Genomic DNA, 25,275 nt, shown 5'->3' on the forward strand with positions numbered 1-25,275 from the left:
AAAAAAACACCCAGGTAGCCAACTCCCTGCCACTTGCTAAGAGGAAGTAATAGTGTAGGACAGGTGGTAAGATGTGTTAATTTCACGCAGCGTGTTTCCTTTAGAATTTTCCTTTCTCCTAAAGAAGTGGCTGGTTAAAGTTTTGATACCTATTTGTGAGGTTGTATTTTTTAGTGACTTTTTCAAAGAAACACAAACTTCTGAGTGAAACTGAAGATTACAAAGACCCTGAGAGAAGGGTCTTTGACCCTATGAGGCCTTCGACATCAAAGGAGTTAACAAAGATAAAGAGAAATTAGAGAGAGGGGGTGAGAGAGCCTGGAGTCCTGGCTTTCTATGGTAAAGAGAGAAAAGTGTTTAAAAAGAGGACACACATCTGGACAGGCAAATTCAGGCAAAAATGAAAAGCTGAATAACTTTGCAACTAAGTTTCAGAAATTGTTCTGCAGCAAATCAGAAGAAACAAGAAGATACCTGATTCAACGGAGAGCATTTAAATTCTGAGTTTGTTTTCTTTGCTTGGTTTGTACTTTATTTCATCTTCATTTTTGGTGGCAGTGCTGTGTGTGTGTGTGTGTGTGTGTGTGTGTGTGTGTGTGTGTGTGTGTGTGTGTGTGTGGTAGAGGGGTGGTGGCTGGTGGATAGGAACAAAAGCAGAGGGAGAAAAGAAGATTTCAGTTCCCTGGGGCTTAAACACAAATTCTACTGCTTCAAAAGGCACCAAGTTACAAGAATTTCTCTGCGTTTCTCTACCCCACGGGCAAGCCATAGAAAGAGAAATTGCAGTGGAAAAGGGAAAAGAGTAGGAAAAAATTTGTTTTGAGCTATCAAAAAGGGAACCTGGGTTGGGGGTGGGGGGATCGGCAAGATATAGTCACCTTGAAACTATGCCTCTAGCTCCTAGAGTTCTGATGCTTTTTGATTTGTAAACAGTTTTCTGCAGAATACATGAATATTTCCAGAACTTGTGACTTGTGATATTTTAGTTTCTTCACCTCCAGTCCTTTGAATGTTCTTTTAGTAATAATGGATTAGAGCTTATCTGCATCCTGGCCAGTTTTGTAAAACCAAATAATTGCTTAGCTGCGGAAGCAGCTTTATTTGCATGTAGTTTTTTTTTAAAGAGAAATTCTGCCACCCTCTGGACAGAAACCAAAGATCTATTTCTTAGAGACCACCACAGAATACTGTTTTAAGCAACTGCCCTTGAAAATAAACATTTATTTTTTTAATCTACCCTATAAAAATAGGAGAGGGGGGAAATCACAGTTGCTTTAGATAGCATAGATGATATCTGGAGGAAAAAATCATTTAAAAATACTAAATTGCCTCTAAGGAATTTTTAACTAAAGAAAATGGGCTCAGAGCACTTTAGAGAAAAAGGCTCCAGTGTTTAACTTGTAATCTTTCCAAAACCACCTTATACTTATACTCTCTAGCCTGCAATAGCCAAGTAAAGATTTCTCACACAATCTCAGCCATGGCTGCTTTCATCCAGTTTTCTTTATTGGTGGAATTTTTAAAAATCTACATGTATATTAAATATAAATATATATGCATTGGTTTTTAACTAGAACATGAGGGTGGAGTGAGATTTCAGCCACAGTTGAGAGAAATTAGCCATAAGAGCACAAATGGGCAGCTTGTTTCTGAAGCTCTCCTGCTCTCATCCACCGGGCATGGAGTACTTAATGTCATGTAAATGAAACTTAAAAATGCACGGATGTGATTACCAGTAATAATGCTGGGCAAATCAAAACACAGGACATGCTGTTTTTTTCATAAATAACCAGAGAGAGGAAGCAGGAAGACGCCGAGGACCATACCTGGTTTTAACAACAGGATTTAGATGCTTCTGGTCTTGAAGGACCTTGGCCAGCTGTTTTTGCAGAAACAAAACCTTCCCGTGGACTCCCTTAATAAATGGGTGGTCGAGGAGATGTGTGACGGAAGGCCGCTTTTCAAAATCCTTAATAAGACACCTGTTCACAAAAATCAACAAACAACTGAAGTACAATCTTAGAAACCTGGCTCCCCTGTAAATATGGGAGAGAGGAGGAGAAAAAGCTCATTTATAAAACCTGATCACTAACCTTAACATAGCTCTTTCTTTATTCATAGTTACCAGAACAGAAAAAAACATTCTCTACTAGTTGAATTGATCAAAACATCAGAAATCTATTTTAGTTTGCTTTAAATATATATTGAAAACGCAATCAATTTAATTTGAAATATTCAAAACACTGAAAAATAGACTGGCCAGACTGAATTTTCATTACAGAAAAATGTTTACAATGGAGCCAAGTTGATTAGTCTATATACTTTATTTTAGAAGTATATGAAATGTCCACTATTTGGTGGTGGGGAAAATGCATTTAGGAGTTTGCAAGGATAGAAACGAATCATAAAGAAACTTTCACAGAGAAAATTCAACCCCTTGATTTCTAATATCTTCTGAAGAAGCAGAAAAACCTCAGAACAGGAAGTGACTACAATATAGTTCAGATGAATTGGAATGGAATTATTCAAACAGGGAACAAAAAGTCCATACAAAATGGTAAAAATTGGGTTGCATTTAAACTCCTCTGTGGTTAATTGGTTAAAACCGCACCGGTATAACCACTTTCTGTTTCAGGTTCAATGCCCTTTTCAAAGAAAACAATGATTCAGTACATTTTGCTGTGTGATGTACATTATTAAAGATGATTTTGACACAGGAAATCTCTAGTGAAATTGAATCTGATGAATACCCCTCCAATTACCATTGCATTTCCATTCTGAGTAGCTGCCCTTGACGGGAGGAAGAAATTTCAACATCCGCCCTTTTAAGTTATCAGCTTTTATTTAGCTCACGTTGGAAGGCTTAGGATAAATACTAGATGCCATTCTGCCTACTCCATGAAATAAATGTTTCCAGTTTTCCCAATAGTGACATGCCAGCAACATGTAAAACACAACATATTTAAAATGATGAAATGCACTGACAAATGGTAAAATGTTCAGCCTCACCCTGAGCATCCTTTCAAAACATGTAAGCAGAGTTCCTAGAACAATCCTCAACTGTTGGTTTTACAAAAAGGCCTTAATCTTTGCATTTCAAACCACTTTCGCATCCCTCGACTTCTAGTCCTGAAAGATATTCAGTAAATTTCCCAATCATCCCATTTTAGAATTGACTCAGGGATTTCCTATCTATTGGAACTGGAGCTTTCAGCTAGAAAAGCCAAAAGAACCTAGATTATCTCCATTCTGCTGCCTGCACGACTATAAATACCACCTCTGTCTCGCTATGGGGAGAAAGCAATCATTTGACTTTTATGGGTCCAGGGGCCTTTTGTATAATCTATTATATCTCCTACTAAAAATAAAAAAATCAGTGCACATCCTTTAAAAAAATACTCCGTTCATGTTTCTACATCAGCAATGTTCCCTAGATTCCATGTATATTAATCCGTATATAATTATGTGACTACCAAAGGAAAATAAATGCTAACGTTTCCCTAAGCACCTGGAAAAAAGGAACCTCTTGATAGTTTATATGGTCAGTAATACAGGTGTATGCCTCATCCTCCTAGCTTGAGAGATGGTGTATAAAAACTCCCCAAATGAAGTCTGTGTCCTCTGAGAATTCCTACTGAAGATGCACATGGTGGCTTTGCACATACCCCCACCCCCCGAGAGGGCATGGGTAGGACGGGAGACTGGGAACTGCTGGGACCCCCAGCTAAGCCTGTCCAGGGATCTGGTGCAGGTCACATTACATCTGTCTCTCATCACCAAATAGACATACTTCCCGTACCCAAGTATATCCCCAAACACAGGGAGACCGATTTCTTAATCGGTTTCCCCACCTTTTTTTTTTTTTTTTTTTTGCTTTCTGGGCAAGTCTCAACTGCTTGTTGACTAGTGCCAAAACTTCAGATGAGTAAATTCAAGGGGGCTGAAAGTGGGAGGTGTAACAATTAATAGGAAATTCAGAGCAGGTGAATGCGAAAGTGAGCAGGCGCTGCCTCTACCTTCTCCCTCAGGATAGGTGCCTTGGAACAGTACTTCCGGTAATTAAAGCTCCTTAGATAGGGTTTGAGAGAAGCCAGGAAACCCATACTCCAGCCTTATGAAAATAGGTGTTTGCTAGATTCTGGGGGTGCAATTAAAGGTGCTATATCTTGTTTCATAATTTTAGCATCCAGTGGGAGAGCAAGGTTGCAAACAAGGTTGCAAGATCATTTGGTATTTTGGAAGGGATCTCTCTCTAGATCACAGAGGGAGTAAGAGAAATGAGGACTAAATAATGAAGTGAGATAATCAGACAAGGGAGAAACAACAATGAATCTGTTGTCTCCTGGAGATCCAAAAAATAAAGATGGTAGGTGTTCTACTCTCTGAAGGAATGATCAAGAGGATTTATTTGTTAGTTCTCTCAGTAAGGCCCAAGTGGGCTGAATGTCATACCAGCAGATCAGCAAAACTGAAACCGAGTGTATATGGGAAGAATGCTAAGCAGAGCTGTGACATATCCAACTGCATTGGCGGATTTTTAGGAGAAGGGCAGGAAGACCTTGAGGGTAGAGCCTATTCTAAAACACTCTTGCATACTTTTTTTCTCATGGGGAGCAAAGAGCCAGAATGAAATGGACTTATTATTTTACTAATAAATAGAGGAAAGTTCTATGTTAGGAGCAGATATGGCGAAAGTCAAGCATTACTAGATACCAGGTCATTGGAATCATGTCATTTCATTTGTTCAGCAAACATTTATTGCACAGCTGGAATTAGTCAAAATAGATGAATTCATAAAAAATTATGACAATTTTCCTCAAAGATCGACAATCTTATTATAAAGATGGAAGGACAAGAGAAACACAGGAAACAGCAGAAGCCAGTGTTTGCTTTTATATTTAGAATAAGAAATAGTCACACGAAAGCATAAGGTTTTGGAGCTAGGGGACCAAGATTTTCTATTCTAACCCTTCTTTTACGAGGTGAGGAAGTTGAGGTCAAGTCCTGATAGTGATGAGGTCAATTCCCTGGCTCCCATGAGAGAACCCTCCTACTCTGCAATGTGTTGTTAAAATGGCACAGGTACAACGTGCAAAACAATACTAGGCAGCAGTGGGTGCGGGGCAGCCAGAGAAGGCTTAATGGAAAGAGTGAGGATTGAGCTGAGTTTGGAGGGAATTTTTGGAAATAAATTGAACTCAGTATGTGGAGAAGATGTAGAAGGCATTTCAAGGTTGGGAAACTGGATCAGCAATGAAAGAAGCCAGCCTAGGCAAGCTGTGTAGCCGGGAACTCAGGAGGTCACCAGAACGTTGATCTTAACCTCCTAAGCTGCCTTCTTTGAACATCTAAGAACAATTCTTTGCTTTAGTCCTTTTACCAACTTTAACTAGGGCATATTCTTTATTGCTTAAGATGTTGCAGTTTTGTGCCCCAAACTCATACTGTTATGTTTTCAGCTTGCCATTTCTGTCTTATTCTCCTTTCAGGCAGGGATTTAGTGGATTAAGATAGAATTGACAGCCGGGATCGGTAAGAACTCCTGACAGCCTCCATGTCCTTTTATAAGCATGATTAAATCCTCTAACTTGATTTGGAGAACAAACATGGAAAATTAAGGAAGTTATAATATGCTTATTCATTTTCAGATTGCTTATTAAACCAGGAATTGCAAATTCCAGATGCAGAATATTTTCCCCCAGCAGGGGATTGAGCCGTTTTTACAAGAAAATGCATAAAACGTTGACCTCTGTATGGGAAAATGGGGGCCAGCCAGTGTGAGGTAAGTTGGGTGAAACACTAGACACATGAGACATTCCACTGAAAAATGAAACTAGTCTTCTGGTCAAAAAGGTTTGGGAAACATTGGTGATTCTCTAAACCAAGTAAACCTGGAGTTTCATAGTGCGTGTGAGCATATTAAATGTTCTTAGAAGTATGGAAGTAAAGAAAACAGCTTAATTTTGTTTAAATCCATGTTTCCAAACTTACTTGGCCACAGATCCTTTTTTGTATCACCAAACCAGGGCCCTGCAAATGACATCCTTGGAAGCTCTGTTGTGAGAAATCAGTACTAGGCTCTTGAAACTGGCGGCTGAGTCTTTATCTCAGCTGATTGAGGGGAGACACTCAGAGCCCCTGATTGTCACCAGCATGTTTGAGACACCTGTAGGCTGCAGTTTCTGCAGAAGACTGTCTCGAATTGGGGAAATACATTCACCAAGCTCAGTTCTTCCCAGAATCTTTTACTCTGGAAAAAAGAAATTGAACAAGGACTAAATTTAGGGAATGTTGCTTTTTTCCCAAAATCATAAGCAATTCTTTCAGTCCTAGACTTTTTAAAAGTCATTTTTAAAAATCTGGATTTAGGTGTGGTTATCTCTGTGCTAAGATACAAAACAAAAGAATAAAAAAATTAAAACTACCATGAGATGTATTACCTGGATTTACAAGGCCATGGAAGGTGGTTTGAATATGACAGAAAAGTCCACGAGAAGAAAAAGGAAGCAAATTTCAGCCCTGAAGGAAATTTAATCCATTACCTAATTTGAAATTCTAGTACCTTCCATCATGCATTCTTGGCTGAAGATTAATTCTCAGAATTCATTAGTGTCACCACATTAAACACAGGTTGTTGCAGCCATTTGCTGGGATCTCCCAGCCTGGCCTCTGCCAGAAACAGGCAAAAAGGAGGCATTTCTTTTTTTTAATTTATTCATTTATTTATTTATTTTTGGCTGCGTTGGGTCTTCATTGCTGCGCATGGGCTTTCTCTGTGTGTGGCAAGCGGGGGCTACTCTGTTGCGGTGCGTGGGCTTCTCACTGCAGTGGCTTCTCTTGTTGCGAAGCATGGACTCTGGGCGCATGGGCTCAGTAGTTGTGGCTCGCGGGCTCAGTAGTTGTGGCTTGTGGGCTCTAGAGCGCAGGCTCAGTAGTTGTGGCTAACGGGCTTAGCTGCTCTGTGGTATGCGGGATCTTCCTGGACCAGGGCTCGAACCCGTGTCCCCTGCATTGGCAGGCGGATTCTTAACCACTGCGCCACCAGGGAAGTCCAGGACGCATTTCTTAACAAGAAACAAGGTCGGGCTCCTGCGTTGGGCTCTGGAGCTGGCAGTGCTTGTGCTCCTTCCGTTTGCTCCCAAAGGATCATGCTGTCGAGACACGGCTGCCTTGTCACTGTAAACTGCCGTTTCATAACCAAAGAATCAGACGCCTGCAGGGGGGAGCTGTTTATCAAGAGTCACGAACAGATGCTTACTGATGACTAAACCACACTTGATAAAGAGAAGCTGATCGAGTCAAAAACTAAAAATACTGGTGAACTTGGTGAGAAAAGCAGGAGGGTGAGCAATCTTATTCCACACATTGGGGCAAAACTAGATGAAAACTTGAAACTTATGTCTCTTCTCATTTCTTTTTTAATATTCTGTCTTTTATACTTACTGCTGTTTTCTTTGGGTTTGCTGCTTAGATTGTTAAGTGTTTCCATTGGCACCAAATATCTAAACGTTTCTGATTTGAGCAAGCATTTCCCTGCCCTGTGATGCACTGCATCTGCAGTTCCTATCATCAGCAGACAGAAGCCTGAGTGACAAAGAGGCCTCTTCATCAAGAGGAGAAATCCTGCAGAGGGTACACTAATTACAGGTTAACTATCAGAGCCCATGGTGCTCTGTCTTGGAAGGAAATTTCCATTTTGGAAGACAGGACTATGACAAAAGCAGGCATTTTTTCAAGATGACTAATGCCTCAAAAGAAGTCAGGCTGAGAAACTTGACATTGCATATGTTATTTTGGCAAAACCAAACCTTCCCGTTTGGTGGAATACTTAACTCCATTTCAGTTTTCATGAAGTTTGCAAATACTGCACATGGTGGCGTTTTAAAGTCTCACTGGTGAGAACTGAAACTGTACACTAACTTCACACGTAGTGTGGGGAAGTGGGGTCCTAACCTGAAACAGAGAAGTGAGGACCAGAAGCATATTAATCAGAGAAAAAGTCAGGATTCACTGAAAGAAAAAAGTCCTCAGAGGGTAGGATGGAGGGTTTTAGAACAGGAAGCTCAGTTTTTGTTATGAGGTGGGTAATGGGAGCAGATCCTGTGTGGCAAAGTGGGAGGGAGGCTACAGGGCAGCAGGACCACAGGGCAGCTGGCATCTTGCCTGAGGTCACTAGGGTGAGGAGAAGGCAGGTGCAGGGTTAGAAAGATCAGCAAGTCAGCCCCACCTTTAGACAAAGCCATCAGCACTGAAGGTCCAGAGTGAGCTCAAGGGAACACAGGAAGGAAACCGAAGTGGAAGAACATGGCATTTCCAGAAGCATGAGGCTGGGGAGAGAGAAGAGCCAACTTCTGTCACCCAGAGAAGACTCTCAGAAGGTGAAGCAGACGACTGGAAGAAAAGTGTAGGGTGGTCTCAAGCCGAAAGATAAACTCTAAGAACAGGACAGAATCTCCCTCCAGAGTTAAGGAATGTGCACCATGGTAGCTGGAGAGAGTCTCAGTGCAAAAAGAGGGTCCAGGACTGGAGGGCAGTCCTAGGGCAGAGAGCCACCACACGTAACTCAGAATGACCCAGGGTCGTGGCCTGCAGGACACCTGCGAACACAACTACCTCTTCATGTTACCTTTATGTCTTTGATCCCGTGATCAATAGTAAGTAATTAGAAAAGTCCAGACTAACTCATTGTATTCTTAGGGAAGGAGATATGGTAACAGAAATTCGAGATCCTCAAGCGTGGCTTGTCTGGCGGACAACCTCTGGGCCACGGCCAGGAGGGGCCGAGGGAAGAAGAGTTTACTATACCAAGGAAAAAGGAGTAAAAATGCCAAGCAAGGAGGCAAAGTGAGGAGAAGAGTCAAGAGGAACCAGGCCAGAACTTAGGAACAAGACAAGATGGGGCTCAGGGGACACAGAAGCTGTTCAAGGAGAAGCCAGTGGAGGGCATGGTGGCAGAGGTGCAGTCTTATTATTGTTGTACTGCCACTTCCCTCTTCGGTTTCAGCTGTGCTTTCCAAGTTGCAAAGACTGGGGATGAGCACACCCTCCACTGGACATGCTGTAGCCAAGAAAGATCCTGCTGTCCATGTCTTAGGACTAAGGCTGTCTTAAGGGCTGTAACCAGCGGCCCCAAGTCACCACCTTCTCACTCCTCTTTGTTTTCGTTGTTTCTTTCTTCCTTATTTGGGAAAAGTATCAATACTTTGCAATTAAACATGTTTCTCCAGGCCACTCTAGCCATGCAGTTCAGTCAGGGTGCTGAAAAAAAATGAGCCATCACTTCATTGCACAGCCCCAGCAACTAGTTTACTGGACAATTAAATCTGCGTTCAAATCCCACCCTCTGGTTCAAAGAGCGGGGAAGGCATGGCCCCTGGGAGATGGGAATACTGTGATGGCTCCATCTCTCAGGCTGCAGTGCTACCGCTTCCCAAGGATCTGGGTATTGGCTGTTGCTGCCTTTTGGGGCTTCCGCACAGGGCTGAGGTTGGCCACAGGTCAGCCCTAGACTCGGCCAGGAAACCAGAGGTGGGCCCTGTCTTTTGTTAGAGGTCTTGGCTTCAGGTGGAAATTAAGGAAATATTTGCTTGAAGCAGCCCAGGTAAGATGAGGAGCAGAGGGAAGTGATGGCTGAACTCAGAAGGAAATGGGTATATAAAATGTGGGTGAGTCAGGGCAAAATAACCTAAACGTTGGCAAGTCCAGTTTTTGTTTTTGTTTTCTTTTTTTGCGGTACGCGGGCCTCTCACTGTTGTGGCCTCTCCCGTTGCGGAGCACAGGCTCCGGACACACAGGCTCAGAGGCCATGGCTCACTGGCACAGCTGCTCTGCGGCATGTGGGATCTTCCCGGACCAGGGCACAAATCCGTGTCCCCTGCATCGGCAGGCGGACTCTCAACCACTGCCCCACCAGGGAAGCCCCAGTTTTTAAAGATATTAATCTTTATGTTAATTATTAATTGATACAATATAGATTCATGTAACATATATAATGTATATTGTATTTAAATTATTATTAATCTCAAATATTTAAAACAGTCTGACTTATTTAAAAACAGTATACTTAATCACTATTATTCACCCAAGCACGACACACGTACTCACTCATTTTAAAAAATGTTTGGTGCCTATCATTGGGGCAGTAATACATAAAGGTTAAAAGTCAGGGGTTAGGGTCAAACCTAACTCTACTTCTTATAGGTATGTGATGATATGCAAGTTAATTTAATTCTCTGGGCCACAGTTTCTTCTTCTATAAAATGGTAATAATGTCACTGTCTGCAGTAAATGAGATAATCCATGTACAGTATCTGGTACATAGTAAGCACTCAATAAGTGACAGCTATATGGGCCAACCACTGTACTAGATGGTGGGGTTACAGTCAGCACATTGGAGGAAGACAGCCATAGCATACCCAATTCCAAGCAGGATGAGTGCTATAAAAAGAAATGTTAATGTGCAAAGGGTCCTTGAGCCAGACTTGAATAACAGTGTGCCCATTAATTAGATACTTTTTCTCAATATGATTCCCACGACTCAGTATAAAATTACTATTTGATAGATGTCCTGATCAGAAGTTTCAAAGTTCAGGGAGAATGGGGACTTCTAGGGTCTGACAACTTAGCAAAAGCAAAGAACTTTGGCATTTTCAAGTTCAGGCCTCTGGGCACTCCTGTTTTTGAATGTCTGGCTAATTTCTTTGATTCAAAAATCAGTTTCCATTTTGACAGACAGTTATGGTCTGCTTCTTAGTCCAGGCTTAAGTGCCAGGGAATATATGAATTCTAATCTTTCCCTTAATCCTACTTGCCATGCTGTCCAGAATTAAATCCATAATTCTCACTTGTATGCATTTTTTTCCCTACAAGGGGAAGCAATGGACAGTACCCAGCTACTACCTAGTACCCTATGAGAAATGAACAACCAGTTCCATAGTGCATGACCATTACATGCTCAGGACTACTCCGGGACTGGGGTAGGGTATAGGAGAGTACAAAACAAACAAAAGATCTATGCCTCCATAAAAAATTTATCTTCTGGGATAATACCAAACTTACACAAATGAAATATTTATAGACCCAGCTGGGATTCAATGCACTGATTCATTCAAACACTTACTAGGTATTTACTGTGAATGGCACTGCATCAAGTGCTTGGAAGAAAAGATGCCTGGAGTGAGATGCTGGCTTTCACGGAATTTAGAAACAAGTAGTAGAATAGATATAGACATAAATAAAAATAATTCAAGGCTAAAAAGTGTAAGCACTAGAGTGGCTCAGATGAAGTAAACAATCCTAGTTAGGAGAACAAGTGTTTCACATGAGAGATGACACTTGGGTCTTAAAGGATGAAAGGGATATTGACAGAAGTACAGGGGAGGAGCATTCTAAGCAGTGAGTACAGTAGGAATGGAAGCCCATTGGTAAAATGCATAGCTCATATGGGGAACACAGTGGAAGAGAATAATACAATTGTAATAGATGGGGTGAAAATGTGACCACAAACATCTTACTCAGAACCTAGAAGGCATGCCAGGGAGTTTGGGTTTTCTTTCTTAGTCACAGTGAAGTGGTGTTTTTGAGCAGGGAGATAACAATTAGATCGTTACTCTAAAAAATGAACTGGGATCAGTCAGTCTCCTGGATCTCTGGTTGCAGGGTCTCTTGGAAACAAGAGTAAGCTGTGTGGCTGACAAGGTCTTGGTGCTCCGGCCGGGTATCAGGCCTGAGCCTTTGGGGTGGGAGAGCCAAGTCCAGAATATTTGACCACCAGAGACCTCCCGGCCAAGCAATATCAATGGGTGAGAGCTCTCCTAGAGATCTCTGTCTCTGCTGAGTGGACCCAGCTCCACCCAATGTCCAGCAAGCCCCAGGGCTAGATGTCCCATGCCAAACAACTAGCAAGACAGGAACACAACCCCATCCACTAGCAGAGAGGCTGCCTAAAATCATTCTAAGTTCACAGACACCCCAAAACACACCACTGGACGTGGCCCTGCCCACCAGAAAGACAAGATCCACCCACCCACCAGAACACAGGCACCAGTCCCCTCCACCAGGAAGCCTACACAAGCCACTGAACTAAACTCACCCAATAGGGACAGATACCAAAAACAACAGGAACTACGAACCTGCAGCCTGAAAAAAGGAGATCCCAAACACAGTAAGTTAAACAAAATGAGAAGACAGAGAAATATGCAGCAGATGAAGAAGCAAGGTAAAAACCCACCAGACCAAACAAATGAAGAGGAAATAGGCAGTCTACCTGAAAAAGAATTCAGAATAAGGATAGTAAAGATGATCCAAAATCTTGGAAATAGAATGGAGAAAATACAAGAAACGTTTAACAAGGACCTAGAAGAACTACAGAGCAAACAAACAATGATGAACAACACAATAAATGAAATTAAAAATTCTCTAGAAGGAATCAATAGCAGAATAACTGAGGCAAAAGAACACACAAGTGACTTGGAAGATAAAATAATGGAAATAACTACTGCAGAGCAGAATAAAGAAAAAAGAATGAAAAGAATTGAGGACAGTCTCAGATACCTCCGGGACAACATTAAAAACACAAACATTCGAATTATAGGGGTCTCAGAAGAAAAAGAGAAAAGAAAGGGTCTGAGAAAATATATGAAGAGATTAGAGTTGAAAACTTCCCTAACATGGGAAAGGAAATAGTCAATCAAGTCCAGGAAGCACAGAGAATTCCATAAAGGATAAATCCAAGGAGAAACACGCCAAGACACATAATAATCAAACTATCAAAAATTAAAAACAAAGAAAAAATATTAAAAGCAGCAAGGGAAAGCCAACAAATAACATACAGGGGAATCCCTATAAGATTAACAGCTGATCTTTCAGCAGAAACTCTGCAAGCCAGAAGGGAGCAGCAGGACATATTTAAAGTGAAGAAAGGGAAAAACCTACAACCAAGATTACTCTACCCAGCATGGATCTCATTCAGATTTGATGGAGAAATCAAAATCTTTACAGACAAACAAAAGCTAAGAGAATTCAGCACCACCAAACCAGCTTTAAAACAAATGCTAAAGGAACTTCTCTAGGCAGGAAACACAAGAGAAGGAAAAGACCTAAAATAACAAACCCAAAACAATTAAGAAAATGGTAATAGGCACATACATATCGATAACTACCTTAAATGTAAATGGATTAAATGCTCTAACCAAAAGACACAGACTGGCTGAATGGATACAAAAACAACACCCATATATATGCTGTCTACAAGAGACCGACTTCAGACCTAGGGACACTTACAGAAAGTGAAAGTGAGTGGATGGAAAAAGATATTCCATGCAAATGGAAATCAAAAGAAAGCTGGAGGAGTAATTCTCATATCAGACAAAACAGACTTTAAAATAAAGACTATTACAAGAAACAAAGAAGGACACTACATAAGGATCAAGGGATCAATCTAACAAGAAGATATAACAATTGTAAATATTTATGCACCCAACATAGGAGCACCTCAATACATAAGGCAAATGCTAACAGCCATAAAAGGGGAAATTGACAGTAACACAATCATAGTAGGGGACTTTAACTGTCACCAATGGACAGATCATCCAAAATGAAAATAAATAAGGAAACACAACCTTTAAATGTCACATCAGACAAGATGGACTTAATTAATATTTATAGGACATTCCATCCAAAAACAACAGAAAACACTTTCTTCTCAAGTGCTCATGGAACATTCTCCAGGATAGATTATATCTTGGGTCACAACTCAAGCCTTGGTAAATTTAAGAAAATTGAAATTGTATCAAGTATCTTTTCCAACAACAATGTTATGAGACTAGATATTAATTACAGGAAAAAAACTGTAAAAAATAAAAACTCATGAAGGCTAAACAATACACTACTAAATAACCAAGAGATCACTGAAGAAATCAAAGAGTAAATCAAAAAATACCTAGAGACAAATGACAATGAAAGCACAATGACCCAAAACCTAAGGGATGCAGCAAAAGCACTTCTAAGTGGGAAGTTTACAGCAATAAAATCCTACCTCAAGAAACAAGAAAAATCTCAAATAAACAATCTAACCTTAAAACTAAAGAAACTAGAGAAAGAAGAACAAACAAAACCCAAAGTTAGTAGAAGTAAAGAAATCATAAAGATCAGAGCAAAAACAAATGAAAAAGAAACAAAGGAAACAATAGCAAAGATCAATAAAACTAAAAGCTGGTTCTTTGAGAAGATAAACAAAATTGATAAACCATCAGCCAGACTCAACAAGAAAAAAAGGAAGAAGACTCAAATCAACAGAATTAGAAATGAAAAAGGAAAAGTAATAACTGACACCGCAAAAATACAAAAGATCATGAGAGATTACTACAAGCAACTCTATGCCAATAAAATGGACAACCTGGAACAAATGGACAAATTCGTAGAAAGGTATAATCTTCCAAGACTGCACCAGGAAGAAACAGAAAATATGAACAGACCAATCACAAGCACTGAAATTGAAACTGTGATTAAAAATCTTCCAACAAACAAAAGCCCAGGAGCAGATGGCTTCACAGGTGAATTCTATCACACATTTAGAGAAGAGCTAACACCTATCCTCCTCAAACTCTTCCAAAATATAGCAGAGGGAGGAATACTCCTAAACTCATTCTATGAGGCCACCAGCGCCCTGATACCAAAACCAGACAAAGATGTCACAAAAAAAGTAAACTACAGGCCAGTATCACTGATGAACATAGATGCAAAAATTCTCAACAAAATACTAGCAAACAGAATCCAACAGCACATTAAAAGGATCATACACCATGATCAAGCGGTGCTTATCCCAGGAATACAAGGATTCTTCAATATATACAAATCAATCCATGTGATACACCATATTAACAAACTGAAGGAGAAAAACCATATGATCATCTCAATAGATGCAGAAAAAGTTTTTGACAAAATTCAACACCCATTTATGATAAAAACCCTGAAGAAAGTAGGCATAGAGGGAACTTTCCTCAACATAATAAAGGCCATACATGACAAACCCACAGCCACATCATTCTCAATGGTGAAAAACTGAAATCATGTCCTCTAAGATCAGGAACAAGACAAGGTTGCCACTCTCACAAATATTATTCAACATAGTTTTGGAAGTTTTAGCCACAGCAATCAGAGAAGAAAAAGAAATAAAAGGAATCCCAATTGGAAAAGAAGAAGTAAAGCTGTCACTGTTTGCAGATGACACGATGTTTTACATAGAGAATCCTAAAGATGCTACCAGAAAACTACTAGAGCTAATCAATGAATTTGGTAAAGTATCAGGATACAAAATTAATGCACAGAAATCTCTGGCATTCCTATACACTAATGATGAAAAATCTGAAAGAGAAATTAAGGAAACACTCCCATTTACCATTGCAACAAAATGAATAAAATACCTAGGAATAAACCTACCTAAGGAGACAAAAGTCCTGTATGCAGAAAACTATAAGACACCGATGAAGGAAATTAAAGACGATACAAACAGATGGAGAGATATACCATGTTCTTGGATTGGAAGACTCAACATTGTGAAAATGACTCTACTACCCAAAGCAATCTACAGATTCAATGCAATCCCTATCAAACTACCAATGGCATTTTTCACAGAACTAGAACAAAAAACTGCACAATTTGTATGTAAACACAAAAGACCCCGAATGCCCAAAGCAATCCTGGGAAAGGAAAACAGAGCTGAAGGAATCAGGCTCCCTGACTTCAGACTATACTACAAAGCTACAGTAATCAAGACAGTATGGTACTGCCACAAACACAGAAATATAGATCAATGGAACAGGATAGAAAGCCTAGAGATAAACCCACACACATATGGTCACCGTACCTTTGATAAATGAGGCAAGAATATACAATAGAGAAAAAACAGCCTCTTCAATAAGTGGTGCTGGGAAAACTGGACAGCTACATGTAAAATAATGAAATTAGAACACTTTCTAATACCATACACAAAAATAAGCTCAAAATGGATTAAAGACCTAAATGTAAGGCCAGACACTATCAAACTCTTAGAGGAAAACATAGGCAGAATACTCTATGACATAAATCACAGCAAGATCCTTTTTGACCCACCTCCTAGAGAAATGGAAATAAAAACAAAAATAAACAAATGGGACCTAATGAAACTTAAAATCTTTTGCACAGCAAAGGAAACCATAAACAAGACGAAAAGCCAACCCTAAGAATGGGAGAAAGTATTTGCAAACCAAGCAGCTGACAAAGGATTAATCTCCAAAATATACAAGCAGCTCATGCAGCTGAATATCAAAAAAACAAAGAACCAAATCCAAAACTGGGCAGAAGACCTAAATAGACATTTCTCCAAAGAAGATATACAGATTGCCAACAAACACATGAAAGGATGCTCAACATCACTAATCATTAGAGAAATGCAAATCAAAATCACAATGAGGTATCACTTCACACCGGTCAGAATGGCCATCACCAAAAAATCTACAAACAATAAATGCTGGAGAGGGTGTGGAGAAAAAGGAACCGTCTTGCATTGTTGGTGGGAATGTAAATTGATACAGCCACTATGGAGAACAGTATGAAGGGTCCTTAAAAAACTAAAAACAGAACTATCATATGACCCAGCAATCCCACTACTGGACCTATACTCTGAGAAAACCATAATTCAAAAAGACACATGCACCCAAATGTTCACTGCAGCACTATTTACAATAGCCAGGACATGGAAACAACCTAAGTGTCCATCGACAGATGAATGGATAAAGAAGATGTGGCACATATATACAATGGAATATTAGCCATAAAAAGAAACAAAATTGAGTTATTTGTAGTGAGGTGGATGGACCTAGAGTCTGTCATACAGAGTGAAGTAAGTCAGAAACAGAAAAACACCATGGGCTTCCCTGGTGGCACAGTGGTTGAGAGTCCGCCTGTCGATGCAGGGGACACGGGTTCGTGCCCCGGTCCATGAAGATCCCACATGCCGTGGAGCAGCTAGGCCCGTGAGCCATGGCCGCTGAGCCTGAGCGTCCAGAGCCTGTGCTCCGTAACGGGAGAGGCCACAACAGTGAGAGGCCTGTGTACCGCAAAAACAAAACAAAACAAAACAAAACAAAACAAATACTGTATGCTAACACATGTATGTGGAATCTAAAAAAAAAAATGGTTCTGAAGAACCTAGGGGCAGGACAGGAATAAAGATGCAGACGTAGAGAGTGGACTTGAGGACACAGGGAGGGGGAAGGGTAAGCTGGGATGAAGCGAGAGAGTAGCACTGACATATATACACTACCAAATGTAAAACAGATAGCTAGTGGGAAGCAGCTGCATAGCACAGGGAGATCAACTCAGTGCTTTGTGCCACCTAGAGGGGTGGGATAGGGAGGGTGGGAGGGAGGGCAAGAGGGAGGGGATATGGGAACATATGTATACATGTAGCTGATTCACTTTGTTACACAGCAGAAACTAACACACCATTGTAAAGCAATTATACTCCAATAAAGATGTTAAAAAAAATCAACTGGCACCATATTAGACAGTAAGTTGGAGGGAAGTAGGCAAGGAGAGGATCCATTTTGGAAGTTTACAGTCTGAATTAAGAAAATGGGAAGGGGAAAATGATGGCTGTAGCTGTGGAACTTGAAGACAAATCAAGAATATATAAAGAAAAAAGAAGGGACCACCAGTGGACTCTTGGGCCAACTTAAATTTAAGGATGTACCTGTAGCTAAATCTTTGTGAACTATCTACTTTTTTACCTTCAGTATCCAACTACAATCTCTCTTGATGGAAACCAAAGGCCTTTAAGTTACCAATTCAATGGTCTCTTCTCATTCTACTCAACCTCTCTGTTCACTGACGGTCATTGTTGACCTGCCCCAGAAATATTCTCTTTCCTTGTCTGTAGTGATGCTACATCTTTTAGTTATTCTATTACTTCTCTGACCACTCTTGCTCATTTATTTTCACTACCAGCTAGAGTAAGATGACAAGATAGAGGAGACTGGGTCTGCAAAAACAAGAAAGAGTGGAAGTAGAACAACAGCCTTTATGCCCACAGGCTTGGAACTTGCCACTGAACAACCACAAGCTTTGCCTGATGGATCAAATGACCCAGACTAAATAATACAGAGAGAATTTGCATTCTATAGAGACGGCTATCCCTACTCTTGGAGACTCACAATCCCAAACAAGTCTGCAGATCCTGCAGAAAATAAGTGGATTTAACTAGAGTGTGCATGTCTAGCACAAAGTGAAAATTAAAAGTGTAAGAAAAGCAGCAAAAACTACTTCAGAAAATTTACAGTTGATTGCTGCAAATGACTTTTTTTTTTTTTTTTTGCATACGCGGGCCTCTCACTGTTGTGGGCTTTCCCATTGCGGAGCACAGGCTCCGGACACGCAGGCTCAGTGGCCATGGCTCACGGGCCCAGCCGCTCCGTGGCATGTGGGATCTTCCCGGACCGGGGCACGAACCCGCGTCCCCTGCATCGGCAGGCGGACTGTCAACCACTGTGCCACCAGGGAAGCCCGCAAATGACTTTTATAACAGCTTTAATGAGATATAATTAACATACCATATAGTTCACTCATTTAAAGTATGCAATTCAAAGTTTTAGCATATTAATACAGTTTAACTACCATTACCATAATCAATTTTTAGAACATTTTCATCACCCCCAAAAGGAACTCTGTATCCTTTAGCAATCACTCCCAACTTCCCTTTAACCTCCTCAGTCCCAGGAGACTACCAATCTACTTTCTGTTTCTATGGATTTGCCTAATCTGGACGTTTCATATAATATATGTGGTCTTTTGTGACTGGATTCATTCACTTAGCAAAATATTTTCAAAGTTCATCCATGTTGTAGAATATATCAATACTTCATTCCTTTGTATTGTTAAATAATGCTCCATTGTATGGATATACCACATCTTGTTTATCCATTCATCATTTGGGTTGTTTCTACTTTTTGGCTATTATGAATAATGCTTCTATGAACATTTGTGTGCAAGTTTTTATGTGGACATATGTTTCTCCTGGGTGTATATACCTAGGAGTGGAATTGCTGGGTCATATGATAACTTTATGTTTAACCTTTTGAGGAACTATAAGACTATTTTTCGAAGTGTCTGCATCATTTTAAATTCCTACCATCAGATGCAATTGATTTTTAATACTTCATCTTGTTCTAGAAATAATTTAAGGCATCTCACAACAACATGTGCTTAAATAAAGGTATGTATAATAAGGCAAGATAAAAATAATTAAAAGCAGAAGAGAAAAGTGAAACAATAGGGAAATTAGGGAACACAAATAGGAATTAGAATACCAAATAAACTACTTTGTTAGAGGTGGCTACAAAATTGGCTCAGCTCTCAAGCAGCCAATGTGAAACGGAAAATGCAGTCTGTTCTCTATTTCTTAAAATTCATTATATAAAAATAGACCAGCTGCTTGAAGAATGATGATGATGATGATGTATGTGTTGACTGGTAAGGAGACTAGAGATACATGTCCTTCCTGAGTTTTCACAGAAATGACTTCATATACTGTAATAAATATTATTTCCCTCCAGTTAACATGGCCATGGGTTTCATAGGGTTGTTTCTTGTAACACCCTTTAATCCCAACTGAGATCTTGCTTCAAAGAACCATCTAGTAAAAAAATTCTCTCTGGGTGGCCAATTCAAGGAAACACAGAGCTCTCTGATCTTAATCTGGGACTATATATCTACCAGCAAGTTGGTGAATTTTTGTACAGTTAAGTCCCTTGATTCCTGAATGCAGTGCCCAGATGCTGGCATCCATCAAGGAAAAGAAAGGCAGGGTGCCAAGCTACCATGTGCTGTTCATTGCAAAGAATGGAAAGAAGATAGCTTTAAAAGTTTAGTCCATGAATTAAAAGCAACTCAAAAAGCGGGAGGGGAGGTTGGGAGAGGGTGGGAAGAGGACTGGAGCATCATGTAAGTGGGCAGGGAAACAACAGGACAGTCACATTTGCCTCTTAAATGATGACAATAATGGTTCCAAATAAAATTTCAGGCCATAGTATATAATGAAGGTGGAGGAAAGAGGAAAGATAATGGCTTAGTTCAATAGTCTTGCTGGCATTGTGTCTGTCCACATTCAGTGCCCTGCCTTAACGTGTGTTCTTTTGGTAAATATTTAAATTGACTAAACACTTCCCTGGCTGATTGCCAATTATATGAATATTATTAATGGTGTGAGATCAAATTGGGGAAAATAAACTAAGCCAGGTTTTCATTAACAACCTAACCACTACTGAAAAACCTGGAGAAAATACTGTCAGATAATAAGTAGTTGTAAATGTCTTATGCAAATCAGGATTTTGCACAGCTATTGGCTGCCTTGGTTCATGTTTCTGAGGACACAAACCACTACCATGCCTGTCACCTGCCATCCCTCTGCCCAGTTTCTGACAAAAAAACCTTCCAAGGGCGATGAATCACAAGGCCAAAATGATTACTTCTCTTGCTCTGTGGAGAGACAGTTCTTCCTGAGGAAGTGGCCACCCAAGGAAGCCAGTTAATGTTGCGCCTCTGTGGTTTTAGACCAAGAAATGAACGCTTCACCCCCTCCCGCCCACACCAAGGACACCAATATGAAGCCTTCTTTAAGCACTAAATTTCCGTAAGACAAAATATTTTTCATTTTTAGGCAAGGGAGACCAACTGCCAAAGAGAGCCTGGGGAGTCCTCAAAGCCCCTCCATGAACATGAAGGAGGAGAACAGCTCCATCTATTACATCAAAGCCTCATTAGAGACCCTAATCCTTTTGGAAAGGAACTCTCAGGCAGCCAAGCCTTTAATTTGATGAATAATGGGCCCTCTGATTAAGGCTTGCAAAGCAAAGCATAGGCGCATAGACGCTACATGGAACAAATATTCCTGGGGGTTGAGAAAGAAAGTGGGGGTGAGTGGATAGCTCCTACTCCCATTGTTCGTGAACTAACTCTGTGCATAGATTTCTAAATGGTTAGCTTTCTGTTTTCCTTTTTCATTTTCCCTATTCTCTCTCTCTCCAGGGAACATGCCACTTCCCTGTTTTGGTACTGTGGTGTGTCCTGAGCTTCAAGCCATTGTCATTCAGTGACATGCACAGACAGGTGATGTGGAATGACCGTGTCGCTAAATATACTCATAGAAGCAAATCAGTGACATCAAAGGCTATTTCAGGACCATTTACCCACCCACCCTGCTCTAGGACAAACTACTTGTGCTAAAAAAAAAAAAAAAAAAAAAAAAGAGTAGGAACCCATGACTGGGGGGAAGAGAGAAGTGAAAGGAAGAGAGGGAGTTATAGCTCAAGCATTTCTCTGATCTGTTCTAATTCAACAAAAGATGTCTAGCATTTAAAAAGCTGTTGATCCTCTTTGTAGGATCCTATTACTGGCGGTAGACAACTGTATACTATGTTGCCAAGGACAGGTAACAGGTTAGATAGGTCATGGGTTTCACGTTAGTGTGCATTAATAAATCACATACATATTAGACTTCTGGCTCTTTTTATCAGATAATGAGATGAATGATTGAACGTATGACACAGTGGTCAATTATCATCTGGATGATATAAATTCTATTCTGCTGAGGACATTTATCTCTGTATTGATCTGGCTTTTCTAGCAAGGATCATAAATTATTAGCCTTCCATAACCATATGATAAATACTCTAATAACAGAATGCCACCAACTCCTGGTTTCCCAATAAATTTCCATATGGTTTCAGTTAGAGAAGTAAAATGCATAGAATCTGGGGTTTTTTAATTTTTATTTTATTGTCAAAATTATATATAGTATGAAGACCGTGGAGAAAAGCCTGTCTATCCCAAACAAACAGCAGTATGCTGGAGCCAGCAAATACAAGCTCCCTACATATTACTGTTACATTTCCAAGAGTTTTGTGAACGGATTGATGTTACTTTGGTAGCTTGAAATTGGCCATGGTAGGAGTATTTACCTCACAGAAATCAGTATAAACAATACAAATCAGCCCCCCATCCCCACCCAGTCAGTTGTTAAACATCACTGCTTATAGAGTAGAGATCCTGGGAAAAACTGACTGTCTGATAATTCAATAATTCATATGCACAGAAATCTCTTTTTACCACCTTTTCCCTCTAATTCTTTTTTCTCATTTCCTTTCTTCTTTTGGATTAATAAAGTTTTCTATAAATCCTTTTTTCCTTCTGTTGGTTTAGAAACTAGACATTATTTTTCTATACTTTATTAGTAATTACCGTACCTGTTTAAGATATTTGCTTCACTATAAGTTTTCCAGTAGTTCTATCCTCGTTTTGAGCCCAAGAATCTATGCATGCCATAACCATGCAGTAAACACTGCCCCCCCATTTTTGATTCTTTAGTTTTTACACGTTTTATCCCAAATAGTTTTCCTTCTTATAGTTAATAGTTACTTATTTCACTCCTTCAGATTGTTCCATGAACTTAATTTCATTTCAAATGTATTTATGCTTCATTTGTTGTTTTGGTGGGTTGTTTTGCTTAGCCTTAGATTTCTTCATGTGTTTTGAAATATCAGTTGGCAGGCTCACTGTGAGGAGGAGAAGGATTCTGTTTTCCTTTTCACTTCCACTGTGTCCACCCTCCTAGTCTAATAATTTTAGGGCTATGTCTTCTTAGCTCTCTGAGTCTCTAGCCCAGAGCCAGGTTTTAAAATGGCATTTTGTGCACCTGTTCCATAGTCCTATTAGGTATATGGAAGAGCCCATCCCTGTGGCAGAAGGCCCAGCTGCTTATATATCCTTCTACCACCTGGAGTCAGAAGCTGGCTAAAAGCCATAGTGCCAGGTGACGGCCAGCACTACCTCAAGTGACGGAGAACAACATGGAAGAAACTGCCATAGTCAGAACACAGGATCATATGACCCCTCCCCTATCCCATTCTTTTCCTAGCCTCTTTTTATCAGCCCTGGAGAACCACCCCGGACACTGCTTCAAGCCAGAGTCCAACTGAATTGCTTAAAGTCCTCTTAATCCTTTTATTCACAGGAGCCAAACTCCCAGCCACCACTGCTTGCTTCCGATCCCAGCAGACTATGACTTCAGCCCGGCTGAGCACCTTTTGGTTTTGTCCCATTCTGATCTGTCACAATATTTAGATTCCTTCCTTCCCTCCATAGTGGTATGTTTTTGGCCTTTTCTTTTTACATGTGGCCTGTCGTTGTGTGTTTGGAAAAGTGTAAACTTGAAAAGACCCCTTGACAGAAAATCTCTTACATCTAAAGGCAAAAAATCCTTAAACATCAAATTTATGGAGTAATTTCTTCTTCTTAACACTATCCTAAATTATTTTTTTAGTAACACCTATAGATGTGACAAATGTATTAAGCTATTAACATATGTGGCCAAGATGAACACCTATGAGACGTGCCCCTGCTTTTATTTTATAGGGAGGAAGCAAAGTTTAGGTCACAGGCCACAAACTCCCCCACACTTTCATTTTCATCCGTCACACATGTGTATTCCCCTAAGCAGCCTTGGTGAGGCAATGTATACACTAGAAGGAAATTTCCGAAGTCTATGGGATGCAGCAAAAGCAATTCTAGTGGGAAGAGGGAAGTTTATAGCAATACAGGCCTACCTCAAGAAACAAGAAAAATCTTGAATAAAAAACCTAACAAACCATCTAATGAAATTAGAAAAATAAGAACAAGCAAAGCCCCAAGTCAGCAGAAGGAAAGAATAATAAAGATCAGAGAGTAAATAAATAAAATAGATACCAAAAAACAATAGAAAAGATCAATGAAACCAATAGCTGGTTTTATGAAAAGATAAACAAAATCGATAAACCTTTGGCCAGACTCATTGAGGAAAAAAAGAGAGAGGACTCAAAAACAAAAAAGAAATGAAAGATGAAAAATAACTAATATCATAGAGATACAAAAAACAATCGTAAGTGAATACTACAAACAGTTATATGCCGACACATTGAACAACCTAGAAGAAATGGACAAATTTCTAGAAACATAAAATTTTCCAAGACTGAATCAGAAAGAAATTGGTAATCTGAACAGACTGAACACTAGTAGTGAAATTGAATTTGTAATTTTAAAAATCCCAGCAAACAAAGTCCAGAACCAAATAGTTTCAAAGGGGAATTCTACCAAAAATATAAAGAACAGCTAATACCTATACTTCTCAAACAATTCCCAAAAATTGAAGGAGATGGAACACCCCCCAAATTCATTCTATGAGGCCACCATTACCCTGATACCAAAACCAGACAAAGATACTACAAAAAAAGAAAATTATAGGCCAATATCTCTGATCAAAAATCCTCGACAAAATCTTAGCAAATCAAAATCAACAATATATAAAAAGAACCCTGCACTATGATCAAGTGATTTATTCCAGGGATGCAAGGGTGGTTCAATATTCATAAATCAATTAATGGGATACACCACATGAACAGAAGGATGGATAAAAATCACATGATCATCTCAACAGACACAGAAAAAGCATTTGACAAAACTCAACATCCAGGACTTCCCTGGTGGTGCAATGGTTAAGAATCTGCCTGCCAATGCAGGGGACATGGGCTCGAGCCCTGGTCCAGGAAGATCCCACATGCTGCGGAACAACTAAGCCCATGCACCACAACTACTGAGCCTGCGCTCTACAGCCCACGAGCCACAACTACTGAAGCCTGCGTGCCTAGAGTCCATGCTCTGCAACAAGAGAAGCCACTGCAATGAGAAGCCCATGAACCACAACGAAGGGTAGCCCCCGCTCGCCACAACTAGAGAAAGCCTGCAGCAACAAAGACCCAATGCAGCCAAAAATAAATAAATAAACAAATTTATAAAAAACAAAAAACCTCAACATCCATTCATGATAAAAACCCTCATCAAAGTTGGTATAGAAGGAACATATGTCAACATAATAAAGGCCATTTATAACAAACCCACAGCTAACATTATACTCAATGGTGAAAAGCTGAAAGCCATTCCTCTAAACTCAGGAATAAGACAAGGATGCCCATTCTAGTCACCATTATTTAACACAGTATTGGAAGTCCTAACCACAACAATCAGACAAAAATAAATAAATAAAAGGCATCCAAATTGGAAGGTAAGAAGCAGAACTGTCACTAATTGCAGATGACATGATACTACATATAGAAAATCCTAAAAATGAAATTAGTCCTCTACTACTAATGAACTATTAGAAAGAGAAAGCAAGAAAACAGTCTCACTTAAAATCACATCAAAAAGAATAAA

General features: G+C 39.9%; 1 protein-coding gene across 1 annotated transcript in view; it reads right to left on the reverse strand.

Moving 5' to 3' along the window:
* MYO3B (myosin IIIB) overlaps positions 1-25,275 on the reverse strand; it is a gene marked incomplete at both ends in the record, with an annotated part of 382,969 nt that overhangs the window by 223,527 nt on the left and 134,167 nt on the right. Inside the window, one exon of the mRNA XM_082658151.1 lies at positions 1,827-1,982. Within this exon, the coding sequence (XP_082514277.1) occupies positions 1,827-1,982 (156 nt within the window). The remainder of the gene's footprint in view (positions 1-1,826; positions 1,983-25,275) is intronic.

This window comes from Grampus griseus (genome assembly GCF_964374135.1).
Source record: "Grampus griseus genome assembly, chromosome: 7".
In the NCBI taxonomy this organism is placed as follows: Eukaryota; Metazoa; Chordata; class Mammalia; order Artiodactyla; family Delphinidae; genus Grampus; species Grampus griseus.